This window comes from Ceratina calcarata, unplaced genomic scaffold (assembly GCF_001652005.2).
Source record: "Ceratina calcarata isolate Rehan_Ccalc_2016 unplaced genomic scaffold, ASM165200v1 scaffold399.2, whole genome shotgun sequence".
Taxonomy (NCBI): Eukaryota; Metazoa; Arthropoda; class Insecta; order Hymenoptera; family Apidae; genus Ceratina; species Ceratina calcarata.
Genome location: NW_017163310.1, coordinates 6,217 through 18,166, shown reverse-complemented (window position 1 = coordinate 18,166; position 11,950 = coordinate 6,217). Strand labels below are relative to the sequence as shown.

The 11,950-nt window shown below is 39.5% G+C and overlaps 3 protein-coding genes and 2 non-coding genes across 9 annotated transcripts; 2 read left to right on the top strand and 3 right to left on the bottom strand.

Annotated features, from left to right (window-relative positions):
- Positions 1–462: 462 nt before the first annotated feature.
- On the top strand, positions 463–1,767 carry LOC108626399 (protein NDUFAF4 homolog). 3 transcript variants are annotated; one of them, XM_018027042.2, is made up of 5 exons: positions 463–565; positions 860–1,041; positions 1,151–1,242; positions 1,312–1,540; positions 1,627–1,767. In XM_018027042.2, exons 2-5 carry the CDS (start codon positions 897–899, stop codon positions 1,701–1,703), a joined length of 543 nt encoding a protein of 180 aa, XP_017882531.1. In that variant the 5' UTR covers positions 463–565; positions 860–896; the 3' UTR covers positions 1,704–1,767. The 3 variants fall into 3 exon arrangements, with proteins under 3 accessions (XP_017882531.1, XP_017882532.1, XP_026670595.1); XM_018027043.2 differs by having other exon boundaries at positions 493–720; XM_026814794.1 differs by having other exon boundaries at positions 493–775.
- On the bottom strand, positions 1,757–6,913 carry LOC108626388 (xaa-Pro aminopeptidase 1). Of its 3 annotated transcripts, XM_026814793.1 has the most exons (12): positions 6,659–6,735; positions 6,403–6,507; positions 6,028–6,207; positions 5,117–5,234; positions 4,522–4,900; positions 4,274–4,394; positions 3,215–3,578; positions 2,885–3,118; positions 2,573–2,751; positions 2,412–2,504; positions 2,110–2,335; positions 1,757–2,049 (listed from the first exon to the last, which is right to left on the bottom strand). In XM_026814793.1, exons 3-12 carry the CDS (start codon positions 6,181–6,183, stop codon positions 2,027–2,029), a joined length of 1,893 nt encoding a protein of 630 aa, XP_026670594.1. In that variant the 5' UTR covers positions 6,184–6,207; positions 6,403–6,507; positions 6,659–6,735; the 3' UTR covers positions 1,757–2,026. The 3 variants fall into 3 exon arrangements, with proteins under 3 accessions (XP_026670594.1, XP_026670592.1, XP_026670593.1); XM_026814791.1 differs by lacking the exon at positions 6,403–6,507 and having other exon boundaries at positions 6,659–6,913; XM_026814792.1 differs by lacking the exon at positions 6,403–6,507 and having other exon boundaries at positions 2,412–2,501; positions 6,659–6,913.
- Positions 5,456–5,670, bottom strand: LOC113464532 (small nucleolar RNA U3). The gene has a single exon (XR_003389386.1). It is a non-coding gene; the product is annotated as a small nucleolar RNA U3 (small nucleolar RNA).
- Positions 6,914–6,937: 24 nt separating the features above from the next.
- On the bottom strand, positions 6,938–7,010 carry TRNAA-AGC (transfer RNA alanine (anticodon AGC)). Its single transcript has one exon. It is a non-coding gene; the product is annotated as a tRNA-Ala (tRNA).
- Positions 7,011–8,499: 1,489 nt separating this feature from the next.
- On the top strand, positions 8,500–11,254 carry LOC108626398 (esterase FE4). Its single transcript, XM_018027041.2, has 9 exons — positions 8,500–8,706; positions 8,894–9,182; positions 9,406–9,591; positions 9,702–9,901; positions 9,965–10,133; positions 10,332–10,498; positions 10,558–10,702; positions 10,779–10,911; positions 10,988–11,254. The coding sequence occupies exons 1-9, from the start codon at positions 8,515–8,517 to the stop codon at positions 11,148–11,150; spliced, it is 1,644 nt and encodes a 547-aa protein (XP_017882530.2). The 5' UTR covers positions 8,500–8,514; the 3' UTR covers positions 11,151–11,254.
- Positions 11,255–11,950: the final 696 nt, after the last annotated feature.

The following is an 11,950-nucleotide window of genomic DNA, read 5'->3' as shown; positions in this document are numbered from 1 at the left end:
TTACTCTGCAGTATTCTTTAGACATTTTATTTGAGATCTTGTACCTTAAAATCGATACGTTAAAAGCTAACACATTTGAAACATATCATCGTTTCCAATTCCGCTTATTGTTGGAATTGTTAAAGACTGAGATATTTTAGAGAAAATTCGAAGCACGTACCTTTCTGTATTCCCAATTCTGTCTGCACTTGAATTTGGAAGAGTATTCATTCCCACGTTCCACGCACATATCACTCACTGGTATTCAGAGTTGTTGTTTATTCTTAAGATCGTTTTAAGCATCTGTTTAAGTCCCTGTTTCCTGTACAAGATAGGGACTGGAAAATGGGATAGATAGGGATAGCAAATACTTAAGACGATCTTAAGAATAAACAACGACACTGAATACCGGTCACCGACATTTAATTTTAATTTTACTGCCTGAAACGTCGTCCAGAAGATGCTGCCATCAGTGTAGAGAATTCGTACCTACTACGTATTTCTTGAGCCGAACTTCAGTCAGTCCTTCTGCACAGAAGGCATCACAGCGAAGAGGGAGTGTATAATTTTAACCACATAGCACATGGTTAATAAATATAATAATAGTTTATAAAAATAGTATTTCTATTTAAAATAAGATTTGCGTTATAAAATCTGACATTTAAACGAGCATTTCAATTAGAATTTAGTTTAAATGGAACGAGATATCGAATCCGGCTTCTACTGTGAGGTTAACTAAACGTGCGCGAAACATTAATACTACATTAAATTCTTTAAATCTTGTCAAATATACAGAGTTCGTAATATTTCGATATAGTGTAGAATTTGTTTAATTTCCCTGAAACGAGAAACAAATTGAAATTCCTGTTACAATTTGTAGGATGCACGTTCACTCACTGCATTAAAGAGATCGTGAAATGGGGAAAGCTTATTCTCTTCTGCTACGCCCTTTTCGTAATTTCAATGTCGAGAGTCGAGCGCAACGCATCATTTCACAAGATAAGCCGACGCCTGCTCCTCACCATCCCTCGGTGCAGAAACAAAAAGCGATCGTAGAAAAATGTAAGCTGTCGTTTGTTTCGCTGACCGTTCGTCAGCTCACAAATTGAACAATTCCAAAATGCCACACGATCAATTGCCTCGTGTTACATAATAGTAACTTCGGTTTCAGTGGAACCCGATTTCTTCGAGATTCATAACAAAAAAGATCCCCACTTGGACGATCGCTTAAAGAGCGTCTTCGTTCAGTCGGCTGATCCTCAGGTATATTCAATTGAAAACGAATGATTGATCACAGTCGATCCGTTTATTGTTAATTAAATTTGTCGTCAGGATGAGCCTAGTGAAGTTCTGACTTCGACCAGACCACTGCCACAAAACAGGAGTCGACCACCCCCGAACTTGTACAATGGCATGTACGATCATAAAACACCGTCAAGCGCAGCTGGGAAATGTTCTCTGAAAAACGCGATCCAGTTTATAAACAACCATCAGCAAGACCCTGAGAAGTACACCATCGAAAATATATCGCAAACGTACAAGCTAGATAAAAAAGTAGTAGGTAAATATACGTCACAGGAAACGATGATATGATCCCTTGAATATTCTTTTAATCACTTTCTTATTCATCCAATACATTTGTTTCAGAGGACATTATAACGAATTTTAAGCTCTTCCAATCGATGGATTCTAAACTTGATCCATTCAAGCCGAATATAGAATAATTTTGTACACCGTGATTGTAAAAATATGTATATAGTATAAATAATAATCAAAATACAATGCTAACATCTTTATTTCGTTCCGCTACAATAAATTACGCATATTTACAAAATACAATCATACAAATTCCACCACCAACATTTACTGTCTTACCATTTTTCGAACATTCTATTATAATGGTGGAACGAAACGTTCAGAGTTGGCAGTAAGGTACAAAATAATTTTAACAATTATTAACAGTTCGCCAGTTACGTATATCGTTATTAAACTGTATTTTATTCACTAAACTTTTACGAATCTATGTACACAGTCTTCCGGTTATGCATTAACTCCATACATTTGGAAAACCTAGAATAGTAAAAGATTCTTTTTACCCAGAGCACATTCGATCAATTTTATATAACTTACTGAACAGAGTGTGGTAGATGGAAATTATGAAAATTAAACAATGAAATCGTTTGAACATGGTTGTCGAATGAGAAGCGGTGAACGGTCCTTCATCGACCGGGTTTACTTCTGGAATGGTTGCAGTTTTCGTCCTCATCCAGTCAAATGCGTCCATTTTTAATCTCCTTTTCAATTCCGCTCCTACCTCATTTCTAATTCGACGATTATAATTGTTTAACCATCGTATCTGTTAAAATTTATTGGAACAGATAATTTATAGAGCTTCATCAAATTAAATAAAGTAATTAAATGATTGAACTCACGTGAGCGGGGGTCAACATTTTAATATCAATTAACTTTGGCTCGTACGGTACCAGCGTGACATCCCTGAACTTTAAAAAAGTCTCCGAGGTCTTCTGAAAAATGAAATACATTTTTATTACAAATTTGCCTAGTGAATAATCGATGTAATCAAATCACACACATCAGTGAAATCAGATGTGCCGGCTTCCACCGTTTCGATGATGTTCTCTAAACGGACGCCGAAGTCCCCTTCTTTGTAATAACCCGGTTCGTTTGATAAAAAGAATCCTGGTTTAAATTCGACCGGTCCGCAAACAGTGTCCGACGACGCGGTCTGCGCGTACGACACAGCAATAGGCGCTAAATTATGATTATCGTAAGAAACCATTACTTGAAGAATATACATTAATTGTTAATTAATGCTCATGCATTAATAATTCGTTCATACGAATTTGGAATATTCTATGATTTTGTTCAAAATAATGAGACAAACATTCGTGGACAGACAGGAAGTGACCGATTCCATGGCCAGTCCCGTGCAAGTAGTCGTAACCAATATTCCACAACGGCGTCCTCGCGACGACGTCCAGCTGGTTCGACTGTAAATTGCTTGGGAAGATTAACGAAGCCAGTTGTATCGAACCGATCAACACCCTCGTGTACGCTTTCTTGTGCTCTTCCGTTGGCACACCGAAATGCAACGTCCTCGTGACATCAGTCGTTCCATCTGTTAAAATCGATTTTAATCTGGTACCGTGAATAATTTATTTTGCATGAGAATTTGTAGTCTACTTATTAATAAAACAAACCTTCGAACTCTTACCTAAATACTGTCCTCCGGAGTCTACGACCAACGTAGACGCTCTTCCAATTTTACTATTCGTCATATTGTTAGGCTCGTAATGAGGAATCGCTGCGTGAGGTCCGTACCCGACGATCGTAGGGAACGAGATGCCTTTATTGTAATCCTGTTCGTAACGAAATTCGTTCGCCAATCTGACTACCTGCATTTCGTCCCACTCATCGGGGTTCATATCGTATTCCCGTTCGAGGTATGCTAAAAAATCGCACATAGCTACGGCATCCCTTAAATGCGATCTCCTCATCCCTTCGGCTTCTATCTCGTTCTTCTGCGCTCGTAAACTCAGTACAGGCGACGGGTTCGGAAATCGTTTCTTAGGGGGAATCTGTGAAGATATATAATAAATGACCGAATTTCTGTTCACGTTGGCTTATAGAAAAAAGCGCGAATAAAAATTGTGACATTTATTAATTTTCATACTTTTGTACAAAATGAAAAATTGCTGTAGGAACTAGGAACGACACAAGTGAAAAATGCTAGTAATTTGGAAAATAATTTTGTAGATAATTTAAACGTGATTGCGCTGTAGTTTGAGTGCGGGTAAGGGAATTGCTCCCTGATTTCCGATGCCGCGGGCGTCCAGGCGTCCCGAAGCACCGGCTAACATGTCCGCGAGAAGGTGAAACGGTTTGCCATCGTGGTTACTGGAGAACGCGTTCGCGTTTAACCCTATCACTTAATGCACGCATACTGTATCCTCGGGAACAAAGTGCAACAATGAGTACATCGCGTGTCTATGCATTGAATGAGGGCGAGAAGCGAGAAGCGTTCGGGTCTATGAAGGTGTGTCAGCTCGTCACGTGGGGATCAAGCTAAGCTCAACAAACTCTACGAGGACAGGAGAACATGCCTGGCAAGATGTGCTCTTGCCTAGGATTATCCACTCTCTAATACTTCGTATAAACGCCGATATACACACTAGACTAGTATCAGTACCATGAAACGTGTTCCCCCGCTTAAAACACGATTCGATTCTATTTTCATGTAAATTTATTGTTGCATATTCAGTTAGATACGTACACAGTTAAATATTTCCATGGACGCACCCGGGCTGTAACTGCATTCCGTTGGTAGCCACACCAGCTTCCAAACTTGAGACATCGTCCGTAAATCGTACCAGATAGACGTGTAATTATGCCATCTGTAACCATGTTATCTACGTATATAATAAAATATATCGAGTTACAAAAGAAAACACAAATTTAAATCATACATCGTTGCCTGTTTATTTACGAAAGGGAAATTTCTTTATAATAAATCGAACTTACCGGACGCAATTTGCATTCGAGCAGAAATGCATCTTTAAATGCTGCTGGACGGATCCGAGGATTTTCTGTTCAGGCGTGTACAGGTGTATCGATTCCTCGGTGATGATAGTGTACGCCCTGAGGACAGGCGTGTGAGGTAGATCGTAGCCACGGATGTTGAACAACCAGGCTATCTCGTCCAGAGCTGTGATTACGAGCGCGTCGGTTCGATACAATCCCATTTCCCTGCGAATCGCCTGGACCTTGTCTTGCCAGGCCCTTCCGGAATACTTATATGGCAAAGGATATGCAGGGTAAGAGTTGTAATTTGGCCGGTCGATCTGCCAGATCAGGTCCACCAGATTGTTGTGCACGGGAACCAGTTTTACAGACGAGTTCGCTGAACAGGAACGCTATTGTTAAATTCACTCCCTGGGCTCAGAGCTACTTTATTTTTATTTCTCAAAATCTCATAGAAATGTCATAATCGATGATAATAAATTGCAATTAAATGAAATTTAAAATCAACGCTGTATAGCTTCTGATGTATTGCGTGTTAAGTGATTTATTTAGACAGATATATGGCTGATATTTCAAACTATCATATTTACACTACCTAAGTCATAATTCCAACTTCCCCAACTGTTGGAAGATACAAGCGTTGGATCGGCGCCAATGCGTACGTTAGATTCGTTTTGAAATTCATGCTCCAACCATTCTGTCAGACTAGGAACCTGCATCAGAGTGTTGATAGAATAATATAAAATAATTAAGTGCGAATTATAAGTATACGAGACAGACAAGAGAGCTAAACTATTACAACTTGGTCTGTCTGCACGTGTTAACACAGTAACTACTTCTGTTCTCCTTATAAGCGAATGCAAAACATTACTTGATTATTCTCTCAATTTCAATGCTATAAGGAAATATTTTATTTTTGATAATGATTAAAAAGACCACTCAGAAAGCTCCACTTCCCATTCCCCTCGCACTGAGTGCAAGGGGTGAACGATCATCGATGACTGGGAAATTAAGCAAAGTTAACTTCCCAAGTCGTCCTCACGCTCAGGGAAAGGAGCCACGTCTCGTCATCGTGGCTGCATCGACTCTAATTTATGGATTAGAGAAGGCAAGATCAACTACAGAAGTGATCCTGTGAAGTATGATCTTAATTTTCCTCTGCCGCCACTGCCTTTATATCGTAGTTAGCTTGTGATACTGGCAGCGAGAGAGGCACTCAACTCTCTTGCCCTCTAGTGGCAGTATCTCTCTGTCAGTGGGACTCTGCCTTTCAAATCATCATGATGTAAAATGCAAATCATTACTAATATGCAATTCACTTTTTAATAATAATTTCGTATTGCGACACTTAAGAAATTGTAGATATTATTTTTTTTTAATATTATTCTTCTAAAATTAAATATGCTAATGAGATGCGCGCGATTAGACAAATTACAATAAATTGTTATTTAACAATTTTATCAATAAATTGTAGAATTTATTATATAGAGATTATTTTGTACTTACGTCCTTCCTACCGCGTTTCATAAGAATCCAATTGCAATCAAGCTGATGATCAGCCTGAATGTGGTATCTCCCGTCCGTCCAGAGCACAGCCTTGTTTTTAGTGATAAGAGCCTCGCCTGCGCTTCCGTAAAATCCGGTGATATATTCTCTCCTCATATCGTGAGGATCCAGGGTATCACTCTGATCGAAATAAGAAACGAAAGTCAAATCTGATTGTTCCAATATCATCCCTTATCAAAGATTAAATAGGCATTTGATTTGATTGAATACGCTATATAAGGGGACAACACTTTCACTCGCAATCAGGAAGCAACGCAAATCAGAGGAAGTTTCGATAGATCTAGGGAAACGGGTGAACTGATTGCTCTTAATTACTTTTGTTAAATTAGTGACGAGATTATGGCAAGCTTTAGAACTCGGCAAATCTCACGCTGTATAGTATACCTCCACGGGGGCCTTGTGGCCGTAAATGTTTCGTGTCTGAAAATTTAATGATATCCAACAGAAATACATGAGTAAACTTGAAGTAAAATTTACTTAAAGCCTATCCAAGAAATCGTAATTATAAAATATATTCCTACAATCTTCACTATCATTTCCATATCTCTTTGCATCTCATTAGTATAATTACCTGATGCGCATCGTCCGAAGTGACTAAGTATCCATCAAGAGCTGGTCCTTGAACAGAAGTGGTCCGACTCATCTCAGACCTCAGTTGTCTCAATCTCATCGTCGTGTCTTGCCTGTTCGCCGGTTGTCTGTGAACCGTTGCTGGACAGTGGGACCTCTTGGCGCCATTATAACTCTTCGGACTGTACGCCGCTGTGAAACCTACAAAAAAATAATCGTATACATATAAAATATTATTCATATATGATTCTTAAATTAAAAAAATAATTGAAACACCTTCTGGAGGCGCCGGGTATCGATCCCGGTACCTCTCGCATGCTAAGCGAGCGCTCTACCATCTGAGCTACGCCCCCGTGTTGAAAACGATAGTTCCATAAAATCGTATATAAATAAAAATTGAACCTTCAATAAATTTAACAATAATTTCATTATATATACCAGTACTATATGTGTATTTTTTTAAGCAGTGACTAATAATATTAGTGCTGTTTGATTCTCAACTGCATTGACTATATTCGAGAAGATCAAGTAGGTCTTCGAGTTCATCGATCTGCACATGTATAAAAAGGGACAAGGAAGGACCGTGGAAAGGTACACGCATGTCTTGTGGAAATCCAGAGGGTGTGCTGAGTGGTGCTCACACAGCAGGCAACCAGATCATACGAGGAGGTCAGCGAATTCGAAATCCGCGATTCGATTGCCTCGCTATTGACCCTTCCCACGTTTCATCACTTCACTTAATCAAACCCACCCAGTTTTAATTATTTAAATCGCATTAATTATATAATAATATCCAATCTACCGAAATTTAATTGCTTTTATAATAAATTCCTGTTTGCATGACAAATACGAAACTGCAGGATACAGGGAAAATCAATAGACAACGGAGGCCAGAAATTCTGTGGGAAAGACACTGTCTAAGACTAGTCACGTAAAGAGGGGTAAAAGAGGGGCAACACGGTTAACAAATTGTTTAATTTAATAATTTAACGTAAATATCAAGTAATATTAAATATGTTACTAGGAAAGTAGGAACGCGTTGCAGGTCGGTTTTACCCCGGTGTAACTTTACAATTTTCACCTCCCCGCGGGAGTTTTCCACCCTGCGGGTCCAACGCGACATGCTAGCGCGGTTTTGCGTTCTGTCCACGCTCGAGCCCGATTCAGCTGCCCACTCCCATCAGGCTAACGAGCAAGACACATTTTATTTACCCTCGGATCCGGATTTCGAATTGTTTTCTCATTCTAGCCATGAGGTAAAAATCTAATGTGAAATAAATGATTTTGAAGTCACGGATTTGAACAATCCAGCTGTCTCGTCTAGAGCTGTGATAACGAGACAGAGATAGAGCAAAAATGAAAGATTTAAAGTAATATAAAAACATTAAGTCGGATTATTCTACTTCATTTGGAATTTCGCCGGTCTCCCGAGTCGTCTATCGTTCGTACGCATGCACTGCCTCGTGCGCGGCCACGCAACCGTGACTATATAATTGCCCTTTTGTAAAACGCAACGTGATTTGCTTACAGAAACGAAAAATACTTGGACAGGCTCGTATAACAATTCCGTTCGGTAACTCCGGAAGAGATTCCGCTCATAATAGATCACGATTTTTCTGCAAATAAGATAAACTCAGGATGTTCTGGACTGTAGCTATCCGAAAGATCATAACCGCGCGATTACTATGATTGCCGGACTCGTGGACGATCATTCGCCATACTTGTGTCATGATCACGTTCGCATATTGTTTACATAATCAAGCTTTTCGCGGCCTGTACTTTTGGTAACGCTGATTGCACGTCTCCCGTCGTCTATAAAAGCGACGTTATCGTCGCGGGAACGGTCACAGATACAAAATGCGGTTGTTTAGTCTCTTAATTTATGGATTCGCGGTGGTCTGTGCGCAGGCCGAGCAGGACGTGCAATTGGAGATTCCTCAGGGCATCCTTAAAGGGTTAAAGACTGAGACCGTGCTTCATAACAAGCCTTACTACAGTTTCAGAGGTATCCCGTACACCAAACCGAATGTCGGACCCAACAGGTTTGAAGTAAGAATATATTCTTTTTACAATTTATATAACGCAGTAATTTGCTCGTAAAATCAATTATTATCAAAGAAATTCGAAGTCGACATTCTTGAAAAGCAAGCCTCAACTGCAAAAATTGTACCCTCAATAATGAGACACTTTTTATATTTTTTAAACAATTTCTTCATTTTGTTATTTTAATAAACAGTCACCAGAGCCGGCGGAACCTTGGGAAGGTGTGTACGACGCAACCAAGTATCGTCCGCCTTGCCCGTTTTATTGCATGATCAGAAAAGGTCTAATTGGCGAAGAGGACTGTCTCTATTTAAACGTTTACACACCGGTTCTCGATAAAGAAGCTCATAAACCTGTTATGTTGTGGATTCATCCTGGTGGCTGGAACGGCGGCATAGCAGACGATACCATGTTCGGGCCAGATTTCTTAGTAGAAGACGACGTGGTGGTTGTTACTTTTAGTTACAGGTTTGGTGCACTTGGTACGTTAACGCCAAAGAGAACGTTTTATAATAAATTTTACGAATCTGCTAGTTTAAAATTTGGTGTAGATTACAATCAAAAAAATCTATAATATATTAAATATCTCGATTCTGCTCACCTCACTGGCTTAAGATTAAAATCGTAGGAAAAAGAACCAGTGAGTGGAAAACGTGCGACGAGCACAGAAATTGAGACGTTCACTATGTCTATTTTGAATCGCAGGGTATTTGAACACGGGAGACAAAAGTGCGCCGGGAAACGCTGGGATGAAAGATCAAGTGATGGCACTGAAATGGCTGAAGGATAATATTCATTATTTCGGTGGTTCTCCGAGCAGAGTCACTATTTTCGGTGCAAGCTCAGGCGCTGCTTCTGCCCTGTATCATATGGTGTCTCCCATGTCTGAAGGTAAAGCGTAAACTGACTTTCCATTATAAAAATATACAATTTATAAAATTCCGACGAGATGAACAATTATTTTTTAATCTGCTATGAGTGTAATAATATTTTTAATCCAGGTCTGTTCAATTCTGTCATACTACAAAGTGGAACAATGCTTAATCCGTGGGCGATGACGTACAATCCAAGGGAACAAGCTTTCATGCTAGGCGAGGCCCTCGGTATACATACTACGGATTCCGCGGAATTAGTACAAAAATTGACCGAATTCGACGTGAAAGATATTATCACGGCTACTACGGAAATAACTCAGAAACAGGTATAGTAAATATATTTTGTTTTTGCCGAATAAATGTGAAATAAATTGACGTTCGAATTATAGAATGGGTTGAACGGACACATGAACGTTTTCGTGCCGAGCGTGGAGGTAGACTTGGGACAGGACGTGTTTTTGTCGAACGATCCTTGGACGTTGTTGAAATCTGGAAAAATAGCGGATGTGCCTGTAATTTCTGGTGTCAATGCCGATGAGTGCGCATTTTTCGCACCATGTGCGTAAGCAATGTTCACCGAGTCATACTCGAAATTACAGATCCACTGATTATCTAATAGAGTGATGAGTAATCAAACCTCTGCAAATATCATTTAATCAATTAAATTCTTATTTAGCTGACTTGCAATTTTACTGATAAAATAATATTATACACATGAATTTCTCCTATTTCATTTATTCAATATTTATATTATAGTATTAATCGACGCTATTGAAATACTGAATTCGGAACCGGAGCAATTTTTGCCAGACGATTTGAATTACACTAGCGCAGATGCGAGAAAGGAGGCTGGACAAAACTTGAAGAAATTCTACTTTGGGGACAAACAAGTCTCCAAGGAGGATCTAAACGAATATACCAAAGTAATTTCTATGAAGAATTAATATCAGAACGTTATAGTTAATTCGCTTATGCTTTACAGATGTTGAGCGACGTGTACTTTAATGCTGGGGAGCTGTTGTCACTCGATATCATGAAAAATCGAATGTCGTCCCCTATTTATCAATATATGTTCACCTTCGATTCACCGACTGGTTTCATGAAAAATCTGTTCGGTGTTCGCGACGGTAATTTATAATTAATTTACGAACGATATCTCATTGCTTATTAATATTCAATATATTATTTGCTTGTATTGAACAGGAGTTGCACACGGCGACGAGTTGGGCTACTTGTTTTATTCCAATGCCTTTAAGAATCTGCCAGAACCGGGATCCAACACAGCGAAAATGACAAACATTTTTACTAAACTTTGGACGAATTTTGCTAAAGACCAGTTCGTAATTTCGTTCGTATTTAAATCATTTGTTATTAGAAAACTTAATTAAAATGTTCTCTGGTTTTGTTGATAGAAATCCAACGTCGCACCTGGACGAAGATATCACAGTGACTTGGGAACCAATGGGGAACGAGAATAATTATCTTAATATCAACCAGGCACTGAAGATGGAGAAGAATCTGATGAGGGATAAGCATGATTACTGGAAGATGATATACAAAGACATTATGCCCTGATTTCTCCTATGCACATACTATTATCAGTATTCATAGATAATTGGTTTAAGTGATAAACACGTAATTGTATAAAATTATAAAATATAATCTCGTTACTTCAAAACGTTCAGATTTCTTTCCTCGACTATGTGTATCTTAATTTTAACGAGATTCGATTTATTATTTAATCATCTGTTTTTATACTCTACTTTTCTACAAATGTACAAGACTGAAGGTTTGAATTCGAATCGTTGGCCGCGAGATACGTACAGCGAACTTTGGCACGCCGGAGACAGCCTCGGCAAAACTGGCTATGCTAATTCGTGGCACCAACACATTTAAATCGGCATTATCATCAAGCCCGTGCTGCTTCCTACTTTCCATTCACCGGACACCGTTCTTCTCGTTTCGCCTCGTTCTTGGCTATTGGTTCACCACTCGCATTCCTGTCCTGCTAGCACCAGGCTTGCATACTCTCGCGGGAGGTCGTGGCCGCCGAACCACCGACCGTCCGTCCGAGCGAAACTGGCTATGGATCACCGGGTTCGAGAAATCAGCGGCGCGAAGACGCGAAAGAAGAGGGAAACGAGTGGCCATCTTAAAACTAGAGGTGACCAAAACGTCATTCGCTTTCTTAGTCGTTACCGTGTTGCCGTCGTTCGTCTACCATTTGTTCACCACTCACTTTTGTGCTTCGTCGGTGACAGGCTTGCAGCTAGATAGAAGAGGCTCCCACGTTCTGTTCGCCAAGTGACCGCGTAACGTAAAACCATTCATGAAACATGAATGGAAACAAATCTTGGAATTTTCATTTCACAGGT